General features: G+C 53.0%; 1 protein-coding gene across 3 annotated transcripts in view; it reads right to left on the bottom strand.

Annotated features, from left to right (window-relative positions):
• SSX2IP (SSX family member 2 interacting protein) overlaps window positions 1-26,387 on the bottom strand; it is a 706,324-nt gene that overhangs the window by 183,647 nt on the left and 496,290 nt on the right. For 2 of the 3 annotated variants that reach the window (XM_069641705.1, XM_069641706.1), the window contains exon 11: window positions 25,605-25,778. In XM_069641705.1, coding sequence (XP_069497806.1) covers window positions 25,605-25,778 — 174 coding nt within the window. The remainder of the gene's footprint in view (window positions 1-25,604; window positions 25,779-26,387) is intronic. The other variant, XM_069641707.1, reaches the window with a different exon arrangement.

The following is a 26,387-nucleotide window of genomic DNA, read 5'->3' as shown; positions in this document are numbered from 1 at the left end:
ACAGTCTAGACGTCGACTCCGTACAAGGACACTTCACAGCCTGGCTTCAACAAACCATCCTAAGGTCTCAATAGGATAAGATATCCCCCTGAAAATAGCATTTTCTTATGAGGTCAATTCTCTAATCACTAGGTGCAGAATTGTGTGTACCTAAAGGGCTTATTTGTCTGGGACTCTTTCCATTTCCAACATCTTACTTACAGTGTTCACAAGAAATTGCAACTCTGCATGAAGCAATGCACTTGTAGTTCTGAAATCTGTTTATTCTTGTTTCCCCCCATTATATGTGAGAACAATTCACACTGTTATAGCCACATGTACACTAAGCATGAAGGAATGCTGACACATGTGTGCTCGAGTATTCATGTACTTAGGTAACTTCTTTGCATACAAAAAGTTTGGAATTTTTCTGTTTAAATGTACTTCTCTGTACAGTATGAGGTAACCTGTCTCTAATCATATGAACCCCCTTGGACTCTGCTGTACATTTCTGCACAGAATGTTTTACATTTTGGTGTACGTTTTCAACAATGAAAGTGTCCACTACCAGTAAAAGAAATTGCAACCCACTCTGAATGCCTGCACTGCATTTCTTGACACAGCTTTGCACAACTTGACAGTTAATATGCTGCCAGTGTGCCTTTCATGTGATTAAATTTGCACTGTGAATTAGTGTGCAACCAAATAGTATCCCTACAGGCAGGACCCCCTTTTGTGTATACCCTAAAGCATGGGGGCACATGTGTAAAACCCTGGGGGCAGATAGCTGATCATCTGCCCCCATGGACGGGAGCAAAAATAAAAAATAAAACGAAAAAAAAACATGGGAAGGGGGGGGAGGGGTTTGGGGGGCCCTAGCCACCAGGGATTTTTCCAGAACTGGTGTCCTTGGAAAGGGGAGATGCTCCCCTTTCCAAGGACACCCTGTGTGACAGCATTGCTGCCCGCGGATCGGGCGCAGGGCGCTTGATGCGCGAGCAGTAATGCACACTAGACACCAGGGATGTCTTTGAATGCGGGGGGGAAGTGGGGGCTGCTTACAGTAAGCAGCGCTCGCCCCCTCGGCCCCCAAAGCATGAGGGCACATATGTGTACAACCCTGGGGGAAGATGGCTGATCATCTGCCCCCAGGGAAGGGGGCAAAATAAAAAACGAAAAGCACAAAAAGAGAATTTTGGGTGGGAGGGCCACTAGCCACCAGGGATATATTTTACAGAAAAGAGGGTGGCCCGCTCTCCCTCACCCCAAGGGGAAATGGGGCACCCCTTGTAGCCCTCCCTGGGGGCAGATATCTGCTCCTACGAAGGGTCATCTGACCCCAGGGAGGACTGCATGAGATGGGCCCCCTGCATTTGGTGTGGGGGCGTAGAGGGTCACCCCCATTACATTAGAAAATTACCTGGCGGTTTAGGGTACCCCAAAGGGTCTGGGAATTTTCTAATGGGATGGGTTGGTGACCCCCTCCCCCCCAGCCGCAATGGAGTGGGTGCCATGTCATGCAGACCTCCCTGGGACCAGATATCTGCTCCTAGGAACGGACGCCTGAGCCCCGAGAGGAGGGCAGGACAGCCCCCCACCCCCCCCCCATTATCTGCCCCTGGAGAGGGCTACATGAGATGGGCCGCCCCTCCAATCTGGCCATGTGTGGATTCCCACGGGTGTCCTCTTTTGGGAAAAGCATGGGGTTTCCTGTTTTCCTTGCTGGCTTCGACACCCTAGGCCCAAATCTGTAGGTTTCCCACATGAACAAAATGGGATGTGCCAAAAGGCTTGGGGTTATCAGTGGGTTACCCTTTTCCTTTTGCGCCACCGGTAGGTGCACCCACACATGTGAGGTACCGTTTTCATCGGGACACGAGTGGGGACGCGGGACGGTAGGCCATGTGTTGTTGGCGGTGTGTTTCGGTGGGTGGCCAGAGCGAAATGTCTGACAATCGTCTTCATTTCCAGCTAATTTCAGAGACATTTCCCTGTGTCCACTCACCGAAACACGCCGCCAACAACAGATGTCATACCTTCTCGCGTTCCCACAGGTGTCCCGACAAAAAAGGTACCTCACATGTGTGGGTGCACCTACTGGGGGGGGCAAAAGGAAAAGGGTAACCCACTGGTAACCACAAGCCTTTCGGCACATCCCATTTTGTTCATGTGGGCAACCTACAGATTTGGGCCTAGGGTGTCGAAGCCAGCAAGGAAAACAGGGAACCCTATGCATTTCCCAAAAGAGGACACCCGTGGGAATCCAGAGGTCTGCCTTGCGCAAATTGCCCCAGTTTTTATTAGCCACAAAGTGTGATATTTGGTGGGGAAAAAACACAATGTTCACTTTGTCTGGGGTTCTGGGTAATAAATCCTGGGCCGCTTCGCGCAAATCATACCTCTGCGGATTCCCACGGATGTCCTGTTTTCGGAAATGCATGGGGTTCCCAGTTTTCCTTGGTGGCTTGGACACCCAAGGCCCATATCTGTATGTTGCGCTTGTCCGGAGAAAGTGTGAAATTCAGGTGTGAAAACAGACTTGGGGTTACTTGTGTTTTAGGCTTTCCCCTTGGCGCCCAGGTAGGTGCACCCACACATTTTGAGGTACCGTTTTCATCGGCACACCCGTCCGAATACAGGAAGGTATAACATTTGTTGTGTTTGTGTGGTTTTCATAACGTTTTGACCCATTTGCTGGTGCCCTTTGTCACACAACCCTTTCATTTCCCAAATGTGACCTACATTTAGTCGCTGCTTTAGGCACTATACACTTTAACCTGCACAAGTCACCTACCCTTGAAAAGGTCTGCCTGTGCTCTTTCAAAAAATGTGTGCTTACCGTTCCTCACCACATTGGTTTTCCCGATTTACACATGCAAAATGCATCTGTTCAGGCCGTGAGCGTAAAACTCCTGTGTACCATGGCTCAGTGTTTGGCTTGTGGTATTGCTTGTTTTGTAGAACACTACAAAAAATGTGCGCTTTCCTAACTGCAAGAGTCGGTGGAATGTAGCGGAGCATTGCTTTTCTCAAAATTCATAGAAGCCATTGCCGTACCAAGCCAACCATGTCCAACACACCTTTTTTTTGGTCATTTTCCCGCTCCCCCCCAATCTATGGCATTTTCCCCTACCTAGTGTTTGTATGACCTACGCAAATCACCCCTTCCTAAACTTGGAATTTTGTCTACTTTTCAGAAATATATGCCTTTCTGTCCTCCAATTCGGCTTTCCTACCCTTTTCTCCCATTCCGTCCATGCATGTCCAATTGGCAAAAATGGCCAAAATCGCCTACCTCTCACAAAACAGTTGATAACCACATCTAAATAATTTTTTTCTTTCTGTTTCCACTCAACCTGTTCTTGAAAGCCAGGCAATTGGGGAATTCAGCACAGCAAACCATTTGTTCCTAGCTCTTACAAGGAATAAACCACAGGCTTCTTTGTACATCATTTTATTGGCATTTTTTGAAAAAACCCTAAATGTCGCCCTTTTTCTTGTTTTCTCTCACCCCCCTACAGCAACCTAGGATTCGTTACGACCGCCTACATGTGGGAAAAAAGGAGCCAAATTTGGCCAAGATATCTCATGTAACAAAAAGTTACAAGCCATTGAATGGCCACATACCAAAATCACCAAAAAAGGCCCTGGCACTGGGGGGGTCGGAATACCCATGGCAGATAAAGGGTTAAAAATAAACAAACAATAAAAAAAAATAAAAACGTACTATTTTTTTTATCAGTCTTTCACCCCACGAAAAACACAACCTCCAAGAAGACCACGGCAGATAAGTGTTCTTTTTTCTTAAAATATTTCCTACAATTGGCTTTCTTTTTTAAAAGAGAAAATCCTATGCACCTTTTGCAAAAAGACACCAAGATGTGGACCTTCAAATATTCCTTTTCAGAGCTTGGAAACACCCAGTTTCAGTGCAACCCCACCAACGGTGAATGAACCCTTCACACTAATGCAACATTGTCAATTCCACCTGCTCCAATTCTTCGGCTCCTCATGTTTGTTATGAGCGTAATGTGTTGCCTACGAAAATTGAAATCTCCCGGAAGACGAGCCCATTGAGAAATCACGCTCTAACATAATTTTCATTGCCATCCCTAATTCAGTAACACAATAGAGGTACAATAAAAGTATAAAAACGTACTAATCAATGAACATACACAAACTGGGTGAGCATAAACAAGGGACATTATGCTAAGGAATTACACTAGAGTACATGGGGTAAATTAGGTAAACAAGCAGAACAAGAAAGGATGGAGTAGGTTAAGTAAACTTGGAGAACATGGGAAACACTTTGAATATAGGTTAACCTTTCACTGGAGTTAACTAAACGCGAGTAGCCAGAGCACCTCAAGTACTTGAATCCTATCAGCGCCTGCCCTGCATAAAAACAAAGACCCAAACAGAAAATAAATTAAAAGAACCCAACTTTCTTTCAACCGATACCAAAATAAGCAGCCACAAGAATACAAAAATAAAATAAATGACTAATATGAACTTGCAAAACACCATCAATTGTACTACCTCATAGAAAAGTAAAAACTAAGAGTACTGCATATTTGAAACTGCACGTTCAACCACAGTAACATGAATACAAAAACTAAATGCCTGCATATAAATGCCATTGATTGATAAATCTAATGTTTTAGGTCCATGTTAGTGAAAGTAAAAAGCACAAAATACTTATCACACAATCAGAGCAGATGAAAAAAATTATAACACCATCTGATCGCAGTGGTTAATATAACTAGCACACACACAACACTGCAAATAAACTTTCAAATATGTAAATATTTATTAACACTTTCACATCAGCCACACTCTTGCCATGTGCACATCGTCAGTTATGGAATCAAAAAGGATACAATTGCAGATAACTGGCTTTTATACTTTTAAAAATGAATACCACAAAAAGTGAACTATATACTAGAGAACCTATTAAAATGGATGACATCTACACCACAACCTATCACAGACAGCTACCCAAATAACCAACCACAAACTAACTGAAATTCTTTTCATCCCTGGCTTTATCTCTCGTAGGCGCGGCTACCACATGTCCAAACATACGACGTGCCATTTGCCAAAATATAGCCGTGGCTGCATAGGGTGCCTCTTTTACCCATGGGTAGCAAGGCTACACACTGAGCGGGCACTGGATAGCCGTGCGCAAATACCCCCGTCGTCGTTGGGCGCGATCCTCATCACACCAATAACTCCCCTTTTGTATAAACGCAGCCATCAGAATAATTTTCTTTTTAAATCCGAGTGTGGAACATAAATGACAAGAGAGTGATACAATTCTACTTAAAAAGGTATCAATACAATAAATGACTGTTCATGGAGTTAAAGTGGATGAAGATACAGTATACATAGTATTTGGGATATAGAAGATTGTGGTTAGGTAGGGTGGATAAAGTTCAAACAAGTAAAGGATGGGTTGGACAATTTTTAAAACTTCAAATTTGATTTCATAAACACACGCTACACTGTCAGAAATTAGGATGAATTAATGGACTATGCAGAACAAGTTACATATGGTCTGCCTTAACGTGGATATTACCACCCTTAGAGACTTGGTTTTCTAACACAAAATACACAGCCAATGCCAATACAATACTTAATGATCCCACTTCCCGTTAAACGTAAAATATTCACCAAGTCCCATGTAAATAGCAGTAGAGGTGCGGCCATTTATTAATCCGATTTTCGAGGTTAGTAAGGTGCTAAGGTGCTCTCACCAGCTCTTCCTCACTCAATCTCACCTTTGTAGAATCTCCCCCTCCTGTCTGGCCAAACAATTCAGATTGATCTTCACTTTGATTCTAACCTTTCCTTTGCTTACCATATTTCTCTCACATCTCGCTCCTGTTGCTTTCATCTCTATAATAACCGCTGAGTTCGTCCCCATCTCACTTTTCATGCCACTAAACTTCTCATCTCTTCACTAATCTTCTCTCGCTTATTCTATTGTTCTGTTACGCTTTTTGGCCTTCCTTTTTCACGTCTTGCCCCTCTCAAATCATTTACTTTGTCTTTCTTATCAGGACTCAATTTCTCCATCTCTTGGTTGACCACCCTTTCTCTCCCAACTTAAATTTCACTCTTTCTCTAGTTTTTAAATACCTTTATGGGCTTGCCCCTGACAATCTTGCTTCTCTTCTCTCTTTCTACACTCCTTGCTCTCTTCCCTCTTCCTGCCTTTTCAGATTGAATGTCCTCCGCCCCCCCCCTGTGCTCGAACCAGTTTACCTTCTTTTCAGCTCCTTGCTCCTCTTCATTGAACATGCTCTCCCTGTCTCCGCTGTATTACTACTTATTCTCTGAAAGCTCACCTGCTTCATTGCCCTCGATTGCCTGTTACCGGAAGTGTCTGAATGTTGACATGTACTATTGATCATTACTCTGTACCGTTGTTTTTTATCTATGTAAAGCACTTTGGACAAAAGCGGTATATAAATTACAATAAAAATACAAACACAATTTAAATGTGTAGCTCGAGACTGCTAACCTGCAGTGATCCAAATGGTTTGGCTCAGTCTCCTATACTAATTAATTTACACATGCATCATATGTCAGCATGGTTGATCTTTTTTGCACTATGCTGACAATACCAACTGGTGGAACTAGAGGAGGTGCCTGGGATCATCATAAAAGTCTGTTTAGATTCCCTCATGGGATGGATGCACACCAACCACAAACATAAATCCGAACAAAACTGAACTCTGGCTATAATGCCAAACTTCACATGTGGGATACTTGTGGCTAGAAACCTTTAGTACTCCCACAGCGACTTCATCAGTACGAAACAGAAAGGTTACTCACTGTAGCGACACTGGTACTCTTAGGCCATAGTCCCCTTTCCTCCATACTGTTGGTATGTCCCACGGAATGGGACGAAGAGTGTTACTAAGCAGCAAAAATAGAATTGTTTTCTTACGTGTGCATGCCCCGGGCTTACCTGCCCCCGCCCAACCATCAGTCCTTTTCTCCACAGACAGGGCAGAGCATCAACCGGCAGCTGCGCTTAATGCACTTCAATTCAACATCCCGCGGCCCATGCCCAAAGGGTGCGGCAGCTGCGCATGGAGATTCTCCGCGGATCTGCACACCCCGTTTGTACTGTGTCTGGAGAAGTCGTACGGGTGGCATTCATGCAATGTGTGTGCTCCTCTGTCCAAACGTTAATTAATGAGCTGAATTACATGCTGAGAAGCTGCTTTTGGGGAGCAGTTGACCAGGGAGTACAAGGAATTCTTTGCATCAAAGAGTGATGTCAAGTGATTAAAAACGTTTTTCAAGGGCACCACGTGCAGGTGACACCCTACCAGGTCTCTACTCGCATTGGGAGGGGTCTCAGTGAACATCACCCAACCCCTGCAAGTGCAGGGTTTACCAGACACAGGCCAGAGGTCCTTATGGGGACTAGGGCGGCACTACACCCCACAACCGCATCCATGGATCAAACTGGGTACAGGTCTGAGACACAACAGAGACTAGGCAAACACCCCACTCGGTGCCTACAGCACACCAGACCAGGAGGGGGCACGCCCTACAGCCGAAATACCAGCACCCCACGCAGTGGCCAAGAAACATGGTTGTGGGAGGGTTTCATCATACCAGGTTTAGGAAGCAACACATGCAGGCACTAACCAGGACAGGAGGGACAACGTCGTATTGCCCATGAGCATCACAGGGTAGCTTGCCACAGATCCACCACATGCCCCTTCGGTCACAGAGCATGAAAACATGGGACTGCACGCGAGGATTATGAAGATGGGAGAACCCCACAAGACACAGGTTTCAGCAGGTCTTGTGAAAGCAGCAATGGTACACTCGCAGATACGGACTGCACAGGTGACACTGCATGAAGGGACGTCCCAGCAGGCAAGTGCCAAGAGTTATGAGCCAAAGGTCACTTGGAGAAAGAGAACCAGCGTGCAGAATGCAGCAGCAAGGCTTTTGCATGGTCAAAAGACGTTGGATCAAATCTTACCTAGCCTTTCATCACTCCAATAGTTGTCAGTTAAACGCAACTCATTGCATCTGGTGCACACAGGCAGATGGGAATAGAAAGTCGCCCATAATTCTGATATTCCCTCGCCATCATCCCCATGAAACCTCATGGGGCCAGCTTTCACGCTCTCATCATTCCATTCTTTAAGTGGGCCGCGAGTAGCAGAGCTTTTTCCATTCTGGCCTCTAAAATCTGTAACAACCTCCTGCCCAGGTTAAGGAAAACAATCGATGATCTCTTAAGATCTAAAGACCTATCTTTTCAGATCAAACGCTAGCAAAAAAGCATTTGATTTGACCTCAATAGCCTCTATGAAACTCCAAACACAAATCCTGCATCCTTAATCACAACTGTATAAAGTGGACAGCGCACCACCAGAACATTAAATGGATGACACTTACTGCAATGGACATTCTTAAGTCTTGAGGTGCAAGCATGCATACACAGAGCTCATGTTTCGCAGCCCCATCCATAGCCCATCCAGTCCCCTTTTTCCCTTGGAAATTTGACACTTGCAGTTTTGTCTTTTCCATTGTAAATTTAGGATTATAAATCCGAGTTCCAAGAGAAAAAAAAAGCGACTGGATTGTTTGAGACAGAACTGGAAACCGTGAGCTCTGCATACACCAAGTCTCTCTAAGACCCACACACTTAATAGTACAGTGAACACAGAGTCTGAACACCCATCCAAACCACACAATGTACTGTGCAAACCAAGTCGTGTTACTTCAATAGATAATTCAGCATTAATACTAGACGAATAAAACATTGAACGTATGAGCAAGACGGGAATCAAACCCACACGGTAGTACAATGAAATAAAGCATGTTGAAATCCAGCACAAAGCCATCACATAAAGCTCAGTCAAGTTTCATATTGCACGAGTTTGCAATATTAGGTAAACACCAACAGGGTAATTCATAGAATTTAGCAGAAAAGTGTCGCAAGCGGCTGGCGCAGAGTGTCCGCGTGCGATTGTCTGCGCCAGGCACGTGCGCTAAAACCGATTTCCGCGCACAGCGTATTCATGGATTTTAGGCTCCCAAACCAGCCGTGGCGCAGAGTATCGCAGCGACCCTGCAGCAGCGCCAGTAACGCCCCCAAGAACGCCCTCGCACAAGGAAAAGCCATCAAAATCGCTAAATCATTGCAAAGGGCTGCGCTAACCCTGGACCAGTTTACAGGGCTGCCAAACAAGGAACGCAAAGCGGGTAACGTGCATATCAGGGGTACGCGTGAAGTTATACACGCGATTAGCCAGGGTACGTGTATTTCAGGGGTGCGCGGGAAGTTCAACACGCAATAGTCCAGGGAACGTGTATTACAGGGGTACGCGGGAAGTTCAACACGCGATTGTCCAGGGAACGTGTATTACAGGGGTACGTGGGAATTATCACACGCGATTTGGCAGGGTACGTGAATTACAGGGTTGCGTGGGAATTATCACACGCCATTTTGCTGGGTACGTGTATTACAGGGGTGCGTGGGAATTATCACACGCGATTAGGCTGGGTGGGTCCTCACGGGTGTTCCCTGTACACCCTCCACGGCCCCTGCAGGCAGCCCACAAAACAGGGGACTACCCTGCACACCTGCTCATGTCCCCCTGCACCCCCACCCCCCAGCCACCAGGGGCACCCACCACCAGGCCCCCACCCATGTCTCCTACCACCCCCCAGCAGTGCAGGGGCAGCCTCCACCAGGCCCCCACTCATGTCTCCCCCACCCCCCAGCCACCAGGGGCAGCCTCCACCAGGCCCCCACTCATGTCTCCCACCACCCCCACCCCCCAGCACTGTGGGGCACCTGCCAGCAGGCCCCAACCCATGTCACCCACCACCCCCACCCCCCAGCAGTGCAGGGGCATCCTCCACCAGGCCCACACTCATGTCCCCTATCACCCCTACCCCCCAGCAGTGCAGGGGCAGCCTCCACCAGGCCCCCACTCATGTCTCCCAGCGTGCTACGTGTATTCCAGGGGTGCGCGGAAAGTTCCACTCGCGAATAGCCTGGGCGCGTGTATTTCAGGGGTGCGCGGGAAGTTCCACACGCGAATAGCCTGGGCGCGTGTATTTCAGGGGTGCGCGGGAAGTTCCACACGCGAATAGCCTGGGCGCGTGTATTTCAGGGGTGCGCAGGAAGTTCCACACGCGAATAGCCTGGGCGCGTGTATTTCAGGGGTGCGCGGGAAGTTCCACACGCGAATAGCCTCGGCGCATGCATTTCAGGGGTGCGCGGGAAGTTTTACACGCGATTTCAGCAGGGTACGTGTATTTCAGGGGTGCGCGGGAATTCTCACACGCGATTTGGCTTGGTACGTGTATTACAGGGGTGCGTGGGACGTTACACACGCGATTAGGCTGGGTGGGTCCTCACAGGTGTTCCCTGTACACCCTCCACGGCCCCTGCAGGCAGCCCACAAAACAGGGGACTACCCTGCACACCTGCTCATGTCTCCCACCACCCCCACCCCCCAGCAGTGCAGGGGCAGCCCCCACCAGGCCCCCACTCATGTCCCCTATCACCCCCACCCCCCCAGTCACCAGGGGCACCCTCCACCAGGCCCCCACCCATGTCTCCCACCACCCCCACCCCCCCAGTCACCAGGGGCACCCTCCACCAGGCCCCCACCCATGTCACCCACCACCCCCACCCCCCAGCAGTGCTGGGGCAGCAGGCAGTCAGGCAGCAGCAGGTGGGAGCGTGCTCGGGCTCTGGGGGGCAGTAGTTCGGCCTTCCGGGCAGGAGCGTGGTATTCCGTGTGCGTACGCGTGGCCAGCTTGGTACGGAGTGATTTGGCACGTGAAAATCCTGCACGTCAGCGTGAAAACTGAGGAAAGGCCCTCAGCGCGTAAGCACGTCTGTGACGTGACCCGCACAGGTGTTTCCCACACAGCACGTGATGACAGAGCACACGTGGAAAGACTGCATGTCAGAGTGTAATCGCGTGTGATTGGTGGAAATGGCCCTAGCGCGTACACGCCGCGTAAGTGACGCTGGACGTGTGGGCCTGTATAAAAGGTACGTGTATAACATGTTTTCCTTGTACGTGCTTTTCGTGGAGAGCGAGTGGGTGAATTCTGTACTTCTTGTCGTTTCACACGCGATTTACTTCACGGCGTTTCAAGTTCGTATTCCCTGTTACCTCCGACAGCTTTTTCTCTTTTACTGGTTTACCTGGGCCTGTTCCCTCAAACAGTGTTCCCTTCTACTGTTGTCCTGTCTCCTCAGACAGCGTACAAATCTTCTTTTGGCGGGGATGTTGCCAACCAAACGTGCTCCTTTTACACGCTCGTTTACCAGGCAGACGGTGAGTCACGCACGTATCTAAAATCTGTGCTTGCCCCGTGTGTAGCCAACCCCTTCAGAGGTCATTCTAGGCTGCGTGTGACACGCATACGTTCATTCTTGTGTTACTGGGTGCCACAGCGTAGTGCAGGTTTTTCTTTCTGCACACGTGGTCTAGGAGGGGTTGCGTGCACGTCATCTCCCTTTTTTGGGCCTCCTGTGCGTTGCGTGACCCGTCATCTTTCCCCAGGGGTTACAATCAGCCTTGCTAGAGCACTAGGGTACAATTACCATCTGGTACCCAACCCCTTTGACCCCCAATTGCCCAGGACAATAGTCTACATCCACTCCCATACGCACATTAACATCAGTGCCATGGCTGAGAGGCGAGGATTCCGTAAGGGTGGCAAAGGTGGAAGAGCCACAAGTGGTGGCCGTGGTGGATCCGGTAGGGGACGTGGTCGTAACTTGCAGGGTGAGCCTGTCCCCCCATGTGTGGAGGACCAGTCACGGGCACCCATAATCCCCCCCTCTCCCCCTCCCGTTGAGGCTGATGTGGCTGACACCATCCATGCTCAGCCCTTGTTGGACCAGCCCATTGTGGCACCAGACCTGGCTGACTCCATGGCTGACTTCCAGGTCAGCAGGGCTACGACACGTGCGCTGGTGCACGTTGATGCCATCATGCCACGTGGATCTGGGGCAGCAAGGTCATCTGCTGCACCAAGGAGGCAGGGTGGAGAGGCTGCAGGGGCAGCTGCGGCTCCATCCACCCCAGCCCTCACACACCCAGCCAGGACAGTGTCGGTCCTAGTCCATGCTGCTGACATTCCCCCTGACACCATCACACTAGAGCCAATGCCTGCACCAACTCCCATGCTGAGTGTGCAATCCCACACTCCTGATACAGAGTCCACCAGGGCTCCTGCCCCTAGTGTCCAGAGCGGTGCAGGACACTCAGGATCACCACCACCTTCCAAGCGGAAGAGGAAGAGTGCTCGTCCGGCACAAGCTGATGCCCCAGACACGGCTACACAGTCCGGCCCGTCCAGGAAGCCCAGCTTCACGGATGACGAACTGAATGCACTTGTCGAGTATGTGTCCGGACATGACAACGAGATGGTCATTGTTGCAGGATCCAAGACCACACCTGCACAGCGCCAGGCACACTGGCAGACCGTTGCGGACATCGTAAGTGCCCTTGGAATCGTGAGGCGCACAGCCAATGATTGCTATAAGCGCTGGAATGACCTAAAGCGCAGGGCAAAGAGTAAGCTGGCCTCAAGTCATGCCGCAACTCTAGTGACTGGAGGTGGGTCTCCAGTAGTAGACATGGAACTCACTCCACATGAGTCAGTCGCTGGGACCTACGTCACGGAGGAACAGATCCAAGGCGTGGGAGATCTGGCCGATTACGAGGCATTGTCCGGTGAGTGCACATGCATGTGTGTGTCATCCATGTGCATGGTGTGTGTGAGGGCTTCTGTTTGTGTGCCAGGTGAGAGTGTGTGCGCCTGAGTCGTATGGGTCAGCCATGTGCTTCATGCAATACTTCCTGCGCAGCTGCATTTGGCCATAGCAGTATCCCTTCTGCCAACAGTAGACATCTAGCCCAACTGCACGCCAGTTGCCCTTGAAGTGTCACCTTGCCACAACATTGTTGCTTATTTTTCACTGTTCATTCAGTCAGATTGTTTGCATTCCCCCACTTTTACTAGCCATGTCGCTGTCCACTAGTCACATGTCTGACATGGCAATGGTGAAGTGGAGTGACTTTGTTACCTGGATATCATTTGTACACACGTCCCTGTGCAATTGGACCATTTCAGACTGGCAGCTCCAGGAGAAAAATCTGACCTGTTAGAATTAGAAAAGCAATTACATGCGGGAACTGGACTGAATGAATAGGTGCTGCCCTCCTCTCCATCTTCACTCAATAGCAATGGTACATGCCATCTGTGTGATGGCATGTGTGTTTCACCTGGCAATCACAGGCCAATGTGTGATGCCACTGCCAGGCAGCATGCAGAAAATGTGTTCATTTTCCATCTTGGTGTCATCAGTGTGTGCCATTTGCCTGCACTTCATACGCAGTGAGGGTGCATGCATGGGAGGGTTTTAGTCATGTGGGACATGTGTCAATCAAGTACTGGTTCTCTTGCTTCTCAGCCCTCATTGTGTGCCATGGTGCTAATGCCTGTTTCCATTTCTTTGTTTTCATGTCTTTGCAGGGGAAGACGCACCTGATACTGCTGGGGTTGTGGAGATGGTGCAGACCCAGGAGGGGTCCGAGGGCCGACCAACCACCAGTGAGGGACGTGGTGTGGTGGTGGGGGAGAACCCACAAGTGCTGCAGGTCGTGCTCTCAAGGGGTGTCTCTGGCTGCACCTCCCCCGAGCTGTACTCAGGTGTCGATTCGGATGAGACCTACGTGCCGTCGCAAGTGAGTGTTCCAGGGAGGGATTCTGTTCTGCCTCACCCACCTGCACCAGGGTCAGAACTCTCCATGGGGATGTCAGTGTTGGCAGCTACGCCTTCGGTGGTTACGGATGCAGGGTCACACTCCGCGACATCTGATCCTGTTCCTGGGCCAGCAGATCAGAGGGGGAATGCAGTCCTGCAGCCTCAGGCAGTGCCGGCACAGCAAGGCGCAGTTCGCCTTGCCCCAGACAGGTGTGGTGCCCGCCGACGTGGTGGCCGTACGCCACCCGGCAATACCGCATGGGAGCAATCCATTTACGGTATGGCAACCCAACAGGCTGCATCATCCGAGATGATGGCTCAGGCCATGGATAGGGTGGCCACTTCCATTGTCCCCCCCCCAGAAAGGCTGATGGAGCGACTAGAGCAGGCAACCGACTCCATCTGCCAGTCACACAGGGAGGACATGTTGGGGTCCAACAGGGACAGGCGGGCGGCACTGGCGACTCTGCAGGAGGCCATCTCCATTGAGTCCCAGGGCCACAGGGAAGCCCTGAGGCAGGAGCTCCTTCACCTCAGGACGACTCTTGTTGAGCTTGAGGCTTCAACACACCAAAGGACAGAACAGCAGCTGGAGCGTCTCACCCGTACGCTCTCAGCTGAGATGCAGGCAACGAGGGCGGAGGTCCGGGCATCCCGTGAGTTGTTGCATGGGGACCTCCGCACACTCATCCTCCAGAACCAGACCTACCACACCCGCATGCTTGCAGCCATGGAGGAGCAGACTAGGGCCTTGCGTGGGCTGCCTCCCATAGTGCAACCACCTCCGGATGCAGCTGCACAGGGTGATAATAGCGACAGCAGTGATACTCCCACGATAGGGTAGCCGTGTGGGCCATGAGCCCATGGAGGTGTTTTATTTTCCCAGGATCCACGCAGGTGGGTTCTGGTGTGCATCCTGTCCTCGGACCTCCTAAGTGGCATCCCCAACCCCCCCGGGCCCATCAATGGCCATTTTTGATTGTTTCTTATTTTTATTTTTATTGTTATTTCTTTCATTCCCTATTTTTTTTGGACGATTTGTTGGCTTTTGTGGTTCCTGTGGGCATACGCTGCATTGTGGCTGGGCACATGCAGGCTTGTAATGTATTTGGTTCAGATGCTTGGGTTTGAGTCCTGCTTCCCGTTTCCATGGGCTTGCAAAGGGTGTGCCCAAGTGACAGTGAATTACACAGTGACGTTGGACTCCCATGAGCTGTGTGGGCAGTCTGTAGTCAATACTGTGTATACATTCCTAGTGCATATTGCTGTTGTGTTGTACACTGCATGTTGCATTGATGTGTAACTCATCTTCTGTGTCTACCTCCCAATTTGCAGGTCCCTTCCTCATGTCTACACAAGGACCTCTAGTCTGGAGATGGGGTCCATGTTGGCAGCAATGCACCTACAACTCTACATGGCGCCAACACTGCACAGTTGGTAGTGGTGGGAGTGCAGGCATTTCCAGGTGGTGAGACTACTAATATGTAACATTTGTGATGTCATGTTAATGGTACTACGTGCTCAAGTATGTTGTTGGTCCGGCATTGCTGTGAGCATTTCAGGTGTTGCAGGTTTCTAATAGGGACACTGTACATAGTGAGACTAGTGTCATGTTGTGGGGATTACTTTGTTTACCTGCAATTAGCATGACATGGCACGGTGTGTCGTGTGGAGGTGCTGGGGTTGGGTTGGCTGACATGGCACTGTCCTCTTGTTGCATTTTGCAAGTGGGTAATCATTTTAGCTGCTTGAATGTGTAACTTCACAAAACTGCATTGGTGGTGTCTGTGTGGGTAGGGATGCACACATTGTGACACTTCCAGGTGAACAATCTCAGGCTGATATGGTATTCACGGTTCATTCTCCAGACATTCAGGATCAGTGTCAGGTTGAGTCATCATTGATTGTCAGATGGAATGTGCCAGGGCAGTGTGCACTCCACAGGGGTGTGATTTCTATGTGAAGTAATTAGCCACTAGCTGTGTACGGGCTGCCTCCCCCCGTGCCCTTTCCCCTCCCATGCGCAGCGGCTGTGCATGTGGTTGGGGATGTGGGGCCACCACCATGTCCACGGCCAGGCCCCAGCGTGTTGCAACGTTGTGCAGGACACATGCTGCCACTATGATCCTGCACACTACTGGGGGAGCGTATAACAGCTGCCCGCCAGAACGGTCAAGGGAGCGAAAGCATGACTTTAGCACTCCGAATGTGCGCTCCACTATGCCCCGGGTCGTAATGTGGGCTGTGTTATATCTTACCTCGGGTGGCGTGGTGGGGTTCCGAATTGGCGTCATCATGTGGGGGCTGAGAGGTGTTCTGGGCAGGTATATGTGCCTGCGGACTGATGGGCGTGCAGTGATGATGTTCAAGACCTGGTGTAGGCAGCGTGACTGGGTGGCCTGTGACACCCCACCCACTATGGCACTTGTCCGCTGAAATGATCCAGTGGCTAAGAAGTGCAGTACATTGAAGACCTTCTCCAGGGGGCTGAGTGCTTGGGAGCACAGGGTGGGTGATGTGAGGTCATCCTCCCACTCACTCACCAGGTCCAGTATTATGTCTGGTGGAAACCTGTACCTCCCATACACCTGGTCATCAGGCATCCCGAAAAGGCTGGTTCTGGGTGTGAATATTCTGGCCCTGACTATCCTCCTCCTCCTCCTCCTCCTTTGGTAGCCCACTGCCACTGCTGCTAGGAACGGTATGTTCATCCTGGCGTCTGAGCTTGTTATTGTTAAAGTGTGCAAATTTATGCTTTGCGCATGTTCTAGGCGAGCGTGTGACCCGCGCACCCCTGGAATCCAGTTCCCAGTCCAATAGCGTGTGGAAATTCACACGCACCACGGGATACAGCGTGTGACCCGCGCACCCCTGGAATCCAGTTCCCAGTCCAATAGCGTGTGGAAATTCACACGCACCACGGGATACAGGTTCGCTGACGTACTTGCGTGTGTAAGTGCCCGCGCACCCATTAAATACACGTACATAGGCCAATCGCGTGTACGCGGACTTTTGTCCAATTACACGCGATGACACTCTGACGTGCAGTATTTCCACGTGTGCCCCGTCATCACGTGCTGAGTGGGGAACACCCGTGCGGGTCACGTCACAGACGCGCTTACGCGCTGAAGGACTCTGGTCCAATAGAATCGCGTATGCGCGCTTACGCGCTAAGGGCCTTTCCTCGGATTTCACGCTGACGTGCAGGATTTTCACGTGCCAAATCACTCCGTATCAAGCTGGCCACGCGAAAACACACGGAAGACCACGCTCCTGCCCAGAAGGACGAGTTACTGCCCCCCAGTGCCCCGAGCAGCCTCCCACGTGCCATCTGCTGCTGCCTGCCTGCCTGCTGCCACCGTGCCCTGCCATTTGGTGCCTGCACATCAGCCATCTGCAGGGGTCCAGTTGCTGTGTCCACCCCTGCTGGAACTGAAGACTCCCGACTGGGATTACATCGCTCCACAGCCCAGCCCCAGGACCCAGTTGCCCACCCACACCTGCCTCTGGGGTTGCCATGTCGGGCACTTCCACATCTGGCACCAGTGGCAACCCCAGGCCAGAGGGGCACCAGCTTCACTGTCACCGAAGTTGGTGTCCTGGTGGAGCATGTCCTGGGGCAGTATGATGCCCTCTTTGGATCGTCCCGCGCCAGCAAGGAAGGACGGCAGAGGATCTGGGCCGACTGTGTGGTTGACATCCACGCGGAGGGGGTGGCAACCCGCGACGTCCTGAAGATCAAGAAGCGCTGGGAGGACTTGAGGTCCAGGACCCTTGTGAAGGCCCGGCGCCTCGTGGAGGGGGGCCGGGGCCGCATGAGTTCCATCCAGATGAGGGTCCTGGAACGCGTAGCCCAGCGCTCCACACCCAGATCCTTGAGAGGGAGGCCCGTCTGGAGTTGAGCGGTAAGTGTCCAAGCATTACTGTGTGAGACAGGGCATGTTGCGGTGTGCTGGTTCTATGATACTTGCCTGTATGTGTGCCATAGGCCATGTATGCATGTATGTGTGCAGGGACATCATGGTAATGCATGTGCGACCAGTGATGTGTGACCCACATGGTTGTTGCAGGTGTTCAAATGCCGCATGGGGAGCCCTATGCAGATTTTGAACATGAGAGCATGCCAGTCTCTGTACCTGGACATGGGTGGGGGTGAGGGATGGGTGCTGATGCCAGGTACATATATGGTAGCCATGTCTGTGTGCCTGACCTGCGTGTCTGTGACTTGTGCATGCCATGGATGCATGACACATGTGTGTGACAATGCACAGATTCAGTGAAGCAGCCAAATTACCCTTGTATCCGCTGTGTTTGGTGTGTTTGGGGCCAGATGGATGTGACTGAGGTGAAGTGTGTGCATGTGATAGGCATGAGCCATGATGCATGTGAGTTACATATCATTGAATGTTTCAAGAGTCCATTGGACATGCATGGAAATGTCCATGGCATGCACCATGCCTGTTACTGTGTGTGTTTTGCCTGGACTGACCCATGTGTTGTGGAGGGACATGATGGAAGTGTACTTTGACAGTGGTGCTCATCTGCTATTGATTCCTGTCTAGGGGACCATTGTACAGTGCCCTGATGCTTGTGTTCTTTGTCTCCCTCTACGCAGCGGCTAGTGAAGAAGAGGGCGGAGACGGCGCTGTGGAGCAAGGCGGCGGGGTGCCCCCACGGCTGCAGCGGAAGGGGTGGGTGAGCCCCCACAGGGGCCTGCTACGGTGGGAGACGGTGAGGAGCCATCCAGGTTGGTGGTTTGCACAGAGGAGGAGGAGGCCGCCACTGGGGCACACATGGGGCCTGGTGGGGGCATCCCTGCTGGTGCAAGTGGTGCAGTCCAGGGCCAGGGGCAGGAGGCAGCACAGGTCACCGTGGAGGGGCCTGTGCATGTCGCTGTCCCTGACCCTGTGAGTGCAGCACCATGCACCAGCAGGGATGCCCCGTCCCAGGCCCGTCCGCAGGTAGAGGGGATGTCCATGTCACCTGACTCCCCTCCACCTGCGGACGTGGGAACCCCTGGCCGTGCGGAGAAGGTCCTGATTGGGGTCGCGATGCGCACAGCTGTGATTCGTGATGCCGTGCGTGCTTCCCGTGAGGAGCACGGACGTCATCACGAAGTGCACCGTGCCGACGTGGCCCAATTGGGATTGGCCATGTTCGGGGGTTTCCTGCATGTGTTGGCCAATGTGGCGGCCCTCTCCTCCTCTGTGCAGGCTATCCACCAGTCGTTCTCCCTGCCGTCTTCCAGCTCAGATGCCACCAGGGCCCCCTGTGGACCTGCCCCGACCAATGCAGCCAGCTCGGTGGGGATCCCATCCCTGCCACAGTTGGGAGTCGGAGGTCCAGCAGGGGTGGACAACACAGCAACTGGACCCCAGCAGATGGAAGATGTGACAGCATCATCAGGCAGGGCACGTGCACGACGGCGTCGGTGGTTTCCATCAGCCTGGATGCCGTCGTGCTGGCAGAGGCAGTGGCGTCGGAGGCAACAGCGGGCTCGACGTGGGAGGCATCATGGCTCGGGGCCATCAAGATCAGAGGGGCAGGCATCGGCCGGAGGGCAGGGCAACCCTGGGATGGTGGTGTATTCCGTGTGGGAGCAGTTGGTCCAGCGGATAGGTGCAGAGCGGCAGCGGGCGGAAGATGAGCGGCTCGCCATGGTCAGGGCGGAGTTCTCCATGCGTCGGGCATTGAGGCGGGCTGAGTGCCTCGAGGAAGCTCGCAGGGAGTTTGAGCTGAAGATGGGGTTATCCCTGCGAGACCTCGGGGCCAGGACAGAGTCCCGCCTCCAGGACATCGACATGGAGTTCGATGATGCCCTGGCCAGCAACATCAACAAGTGAGCCGCAGGACTTGCCCGCTGCCTTTGTATATAGTTATATAGTTAGTGTTAGGTTTCCTTTATTTGTTTTTATTATTTTGGACCGCTCGGACAATGGCCACTTTTTTGTATATATTTTTTTCATTAGGTAGTAGTAGGTTTCCTTTATGGTGTTGGGCTCATGGACCCTGGTACATTCCTGTATTTAGTTTGTTTTTTGAAGGAACATTTTCTTTTTTTCATTATTGTGTTCACCATGTGGAAATGGTTTTTCATTATTTTGCTTCTACTTGATATTGCTTTGGTCAACATTTGTTTTTGTATTCCTTTTTCGTTTTTTGATTTTTACTTTTGTTCTCCAACATGGACCATTTATTTTATTATCCACATAGTTGTATGTTTGATTTGTTTACTTATTTTTAATCTTTAATACATTTTTTATTTTTACTTCCACTTGTCTTATTTTGTCTTTGGTTTCATACATGTCATGATATGGGTTTTGACATTCACTTGCAGCCATTGTGTATGTGTGTGTGACGGACATGTGTTCATTTACATACTTGCCATTGGGGTTGTGTCATGTAATTGCATTCACTATGTGGGTGGATGCAATCCTTGCCTGGGTGTTTGTGCTGGGTATGCTGCCCATTACTGCCATGATTGTGTATCGTCAGGACCTGGGGGCAGGGGGACATGGGTGGGGGCCTGGTGGAGGCTGCCCCTGCACTGCTGGGGGGTGGGGGTGGTGGGAGACATGGGTGGGGGCCTGGTGGAGGCTGCCCCTGCACTGCTGGGGGGTGGTGGGAGACATGGGTGGGGGCCTGGTGGAGGCTGCCCCTGCACTGCTGGGGGGTGGGGGTGGTGGGAGACATGGGTGGGGGCCCGGTGGAGGCTGCCCCTGCACTGCTGGGGGGTGGGGGTGGTGGGAGACATGGGTGGGGGCCTGGTAGAGGGTGCCCCTGGTGGCGGGGGGGTGGGGGTGATAGGGGACATGAGTGGGTGCCTGGTGGAGGCTGCCCCTGCACTGCTGGGGGGTGGGGGTGGTGGGAGACATGGGTGGGGGCCTGGTGGAGGGTGCCCCTGGTGGCTGGGGGGTGGGGGTGGTGGGAGACATGAGTGGAGGCCTGGTGGAGGGTGCCCCTGCACTGCTGGGGGGTGGGGGTGATAGGGGACATGGGTGGGGGCCTGGTGGAGGGTGCCCCTGGTGACTGGGTGGGTGGGGGTGATAGGGGACATGAGTGGGGGCCTGGTGGAGGGTGCCCCTGGGGGGTGGGGGTGGTGGGAGACATGAGTGGGGGCCTGGTGGAGGGTGCCCCTGCACTGCTGGGGGGTGGGGGTGATAGGGGACATGGGTGGGGGCCTGGTGGAGGGTGCCCCTGGTGGCTGGGGGGTGGGGGTGGTGGGAGACATGAGTGGGGGCCTGGTGGAGGGTGCCCCTGGTGGCGGGGGGGTGGGGGTGGTGGGAGACATGAGTGGGGGCCTGGTGGAGGTTACCCCTGGTGGCGGGGGGGTGGGGGTGGTGAGAGACATGAGTGGGGGCCTGGTGGAGGGTGCCCCTGGTGACTGGGGGGGTGGGGGTGATAGGGGACATGAGTGGGGGCCTGGTGGAGGGTGCCCCTGGTGGCTGGGGGGTGGGGGTGGTGGGAGACATGAGTGGGGGCCTGGTGGAGGGTGCCCCTGCACTGCTGGGGGGTGGGGGTGATAGGGGACATGGGTGGGGGCCTGGTGGAGGGTGCCCCTGGGGTGTGGGGGTGGTGGGAGACATGAGTGGGTGCCTGGTGGAGGCTGCCCCTGCACTGCTGGGGGGTGGGGGGAGACATGGGTGGGGGCCTGGTGGAGGGTGCCCCTGGTGGCTGGGGGGTGGGAGACATGAGTGGGGGCCTGGTGGAGGGTGCCCCTGCACTGCGGGGGGGTGGGGGTGATAGGGGACATGGGTGGGGGCCTGGTGGAGGGTGCCCCTGGTGACTGGGGGGGTGGGGGTGATAGGGGACATGAGTGGGGGCCTGGTGGAGGGTGGCCCTGGTGGCTGGGGGGTGGGGGTGGTGGGAGACATGAGTGGGGGCCTGGTGGAGGATGCCCTTGCACTGCTGGGGGGTGGGGGTGATAGGGGACATGGGTGGGGGCCTGGTGGAGGGTGCCCCTGGTGGCGGGGGGGTGGGGGTGGTGGGAGACATGAGTGGGAGCCTGGTGGAGGGTGCCCCTGGTGGCGGGGGGGTGGGGGTGGTGGGAGACATGAGTGGGTGCCTGGTGGAGGGTGCCCCTGCACTGCTGGGGGGTGGTGGGAGACATGAGTGGGGGCCTGGTGGAGGGTGCCCCTGCACTGCTGGGGGGTGGGGGTGGTGGGAGACATGAGTGGGGGCCTGGTGGAGGGTGCCCCTGGTGGCGGGGGGGTGGGGGTGATAGGGGACATGAGTGGGTGCCTGGTGGAGGGTGCCCCTGCACTGCTGGGGGGGTGGGTTGGTGGGAGACATGAGTGGGGGCCTGGTGGAGGGTGCCCCTGGTGGCGGGGGTGGGGGTGGTGGGAGACATGAGTGGGGGCCTGGTGGAGGGTGCCCCTGGTGGTGGGGGTGGTGGGAGACATGAGTGGGGGCCTGGTGGAGGGTGCCCCTGGTGACTGGGGGGGTGGGGGTGATAGGGGACATTAGTGGGGGCCTGGTGGAGGGTGCCCCTGGTGGCTGGGGGGTGGGGGTGGTGGGTGACATGAGTGGGGGCCTGGTGGAGGGTGCCCCTGCACTGCTGGGGGGTGGGGGTGATAGGGGACATGAGTGGGGGCCTGGTGGAGGGTGCCCCTGGTGGCTGGGGGTGATAGGGGACATGAGTGGGTGCCTGGTGGAGGCTGCCCCTGCACTGCTGGGGGGTGGGGGGAGACATGAGTGGGGGCCTGGTGGAGGGTGCCCCTGCACTGCTGGGGGGTGGGGGTGATAGGGGACATGGGTGGGGGCCTGGTGGAGGGTGCCCCTGGTGACTGGGGGATTGGGGGTGATAGGGGACATGAGTGGGGGCCTGGTGGAGGGTGCCCCTGGTGGCTGGGGGGTGGGGGTGGTGGGAGACATGAGTGGGGGCCTGGTGGAGGGTGCCCCTGCACTGCTGGGGGGTGGGTGTGGTGGGAGACATGAGTGGGTGGGGCCCTGGTGGAGGGTGCCCCTGGTGGCGGGGGGGTGGGGGTGGTGGGAGACATGAGTGGGGGCCTGGTGGAGGGTGCCCCTGGTGGCGGGGGGGTGGGGGTGATAGGGGACATGAGTGGGGGCCTGGTGGAGGGTGCCCCTGGTGGCGGGGGGTGGGGGTGGTGGGAGACATGAGTGGGGGCCTGGTGGAGGGTGCCCCTTGTGGCGGGGATGTGGGGGTGGTGGGAGACATGAGTGGGGGCCTGGTGGAGGGTGCCCCTGGTGACTGGGGGGGTGGGGGTGATAGGGGACATGAGTGGGGGCCTGGTGGAGGGTGCCCCTGGTGGCTGGGGGTGGTGGGAGACATGAGTGGGGGCCTGGTGGAGGGTGCCCCTGCACTGCTGGGGGGTGGGGGTGATAGGGGACATGGGTGGGGGCCTGGTGGAGGGTGCCCCTGGTGGCTGGGGGGTGGGGGTGGTGGGAGACATGAGTGGGGGCCTGCTGGAGGGTGCCCCTGCACTGCTGGGGGGTGGGGGTGATAGGGGGCATGGGTGGGGGCCTGGTGGAGGGTGCCCCTGGTGGCTGGGGGGTGGGGGTGGTGGGAGACATGGGTGGGGGCCTGGTGGAGGCTGCCCCTGCACTGCTGGGGGGTGGGGGTGGTGGGAGACATGAGTGGGGGCCTGGTGGAGGGTGCCCCTGGATGATGGGGGGTGGGGGTGGTGGGAGACATGAGCAGGTGTGCAGGGTAGTCCCCTGTTTTGTGGGCTGCCTGCAGGGGCCGTGGAGGGTGTACAGGGAACACCTGTGAGGACCCACCCAGCCTAATCGCGTGTGTAACTTCCCACGCACCCCTGTAATACACGTACCAAGCCAAATCGCGTGTGATAATTCCCGCGCACCCCTGAAATACACGCGCCCAGGCTATTCGCGTGTGGAACTTCCCACGCACCCCTGAAATACACGCGCCCAGGCTATTCGCGTGTGGAACTTCCTGCGCACCCCTGAAATACACGTACCCTGCTGTAATCGCGTGTGGGACTTCCCGCGCACCCCTGAAATACACGTACCCTGATGGAATCGCGTGTGGAACTTCCCGCGCACCCCTGAAATACACCTACCCGGATGGAATCGCGTGTGGAACTTCCCGCGCACCCCTGAAATACACGCGCCCAGTATATTCGCGTGTGGAACTTCCCGCGCACCCCTGAAATACACGCGCCCAGTATATTCGCGTGTGGAACTTCCCGCGAACCCCTGAAATACACGTAGCCCGCTCCCCCAGGCCCGATCGCGTGAAGTTGTACCCTGCTGAAATCGCGTGAGACTTCCCGCGCACCCCGGTATACACGCACACGTATTTTTTGTCAGCGGGTGTCCGTGTTTGTGGGTACCCCTTTGCACGTCATTTGTCCTGGAGGGCCACAGTATAGGACATTCATCATGGCAGTATATAGGTGCTATTTGTTGGCGCACCTTTTGGCGCACATTTCTTACAGCCGCAGAGACGCTACCGCCTGCTTTCGTGTGGCGGTCGTGTTTGTGCCTGTGCGCTGGTTTGAGCGTGCGCTTTTTTGCCCTATTCTATTCCATGAATACGTGTTGTAGGCGAGCGTGTGGGCGTTCCGCGCACTTGTGCCCTGTATTTCCCCCGTGACGCCCACGTTTTTGCAAGTTGTTCCCCATTCCGAGTGTTACGCCCGTGTTCCGCCTACTTTTGTTGCGTGCGCCGCGCTATGTGCGAATTTCGCTGTGACCTGGCGCACGCTGTTAGATGGCCTGTGCGCCAACGTGCGCGGCGCACTTTATCGCACATCCGCTGGTTTTCTCGCGCACGGCCTTCCATGAATCGACGTGCGCTGCTTTTCGTGCGATTTTCGCACTTGCACTGCGATTTTCGCTTTTCCACTGCGATTCGCACGTTTTTGCCCACTTGCGCCGCGCTAATTATTCCATGAATCGGCCTGCAAATCTATTGTTCATGAAACATCCAACATCAATTCGAACAAGCCCTTCTAAATACGAGAGAAACGGTCGGCTCACATCCACTGCAATAATGTTCTAGATGTGCGCATCCATGTAAAAATCCATTCAGGGCCTACAACAGATACAAAATATCGCTGTCTGCAAAAAAATCGGTTTGAATAAGTAATCCATCATGAAAGTAAGCATTAGTTATGAACTGCAGAAATAATTCAGTCTTGATACTTACCACCCAACAATTCACTGCGGGCATGGATGCAACCAGTAAAATATCCTCAACAGGTCTAGGTTTCTCTCCGTAGCACCTATTGACTGGCTATATTTCACCCACACCCAAAGACAAGAGATCCTGCTCCTTCGCAAAGATAGGTACTGAAGGACTGCAGAAATATACAAAGCATCTGTTCTATACAAACACTAGGGCATGATCACATTGCAGATCATGCTCATAAAAGGCTATCTTCACTGGGCAATGAAACACTGTTTGCACGCAGTGGTCATAGAAGGGAACAGCTCACAATCACGTAAACATTACAATATATTCGCCCATTTATAAAAGAGGGCCAACAATAATGACAATTATAGAAATAAATATTCATAGGGCAGGGTCACAACTTCAGAACTATATAAAACATTCGCATAAAAGAAGGGCCTTGAAATTCCACACTACGTTTCATACTTAAATACATTTACTATTGTTAGATTGTACAAAGAAAGCATATACATCACTGCTGAATTTGGTGAAAGCATATCATAAGGGGACACTGAAGTTTAAAACATTTAAAAATTCTTTCATCATGAACACAGGCATTCCATTATGAAGACTGGAAAATGAACTGCTGTGGAATGCGAGCCAGCAAATGCACAATTGCTCGAACGTGCTTGGAAAACATGGAGTCTTCACTTAACTTTTATTACAATTCAGTCCATTAAATACCTCATGTCCAAGCCTAATGGCAGCTTCAGTAAAACTTCTTCGTTCTCGGTCAAAGTTTCTCCTTTGTTCATTAAATAGCCTCCATTCCTCTTGTAGACGCTCTTTATCTTCTAATAAGTAACAGTCTTTTAGCAACGTAGTTGTATCATCATCACAAGGATTAGCAAATTGCTGCTATAAAATAGAAAAAAAAACATTACAAATAGCTTTAAATTCAGATTATCTTCACTTGGTAGAGGAACATGTGCACTTGATGAAGTCTCATGGAGCAATGAACCGTGAGCGCTTAATCACTCTGTCTAACACGCTTCTATAACTGCTGAACCCATATGCATGCATCATAGTACTTAGCCGAACCCTAACGTTACCCAGAATAATTTGGCTCACACATTGTCAAGTGTTGACAATAAAAGGCCGTAGGTTTTTATTGTAAAGATATGGTTATGCACATAACAATCACATATAAAAAAATACACAATACTTTTGGGCACCAGGTCTTGGGGTTACCCCCTCTGGCCCGTGCCCGCCTTCTTATGTCCAACGACTTGTTGGACACCGTACAGTGTCCTGTACTTTTCCTTTGTTCTTATCCCGTTTTTTTGTAGGGTGGGAGGGTTTTGTGGTAAAGAAGCAAAGGTTTGGAAGCACCGAGTCAACAGTGCACCTCCTGTGTGTTTGGGTCCCCTTTCAGGGTCCACAAACTAATTGTGTTTTCTCAGAGCATGCCGCTCTGTATTTATAAGACCCAGGGGAGCCCTGGGTCTTTGATATGTATAGTAGTGG

The sequence above is a fragment of the Ambystoma mexicanum genome, chromosome 1q (assembly GCF_040938575.1).
Source record: "Ambystoma mexicanum isolate Mex_15411 chromosome 1q, UKY_AmexF1_1, whole genome shotgun sequence".
Taxonomy (NCBI): Eukaryota; Metazoa; Chordata; class Amphibia; order Caudata; family Ambystomatidae; genus Ambystoma; species Ambystoma mexicanum.
This window is presented reverse-complemented; position numbering and strand designations above follow the sequence as displayed.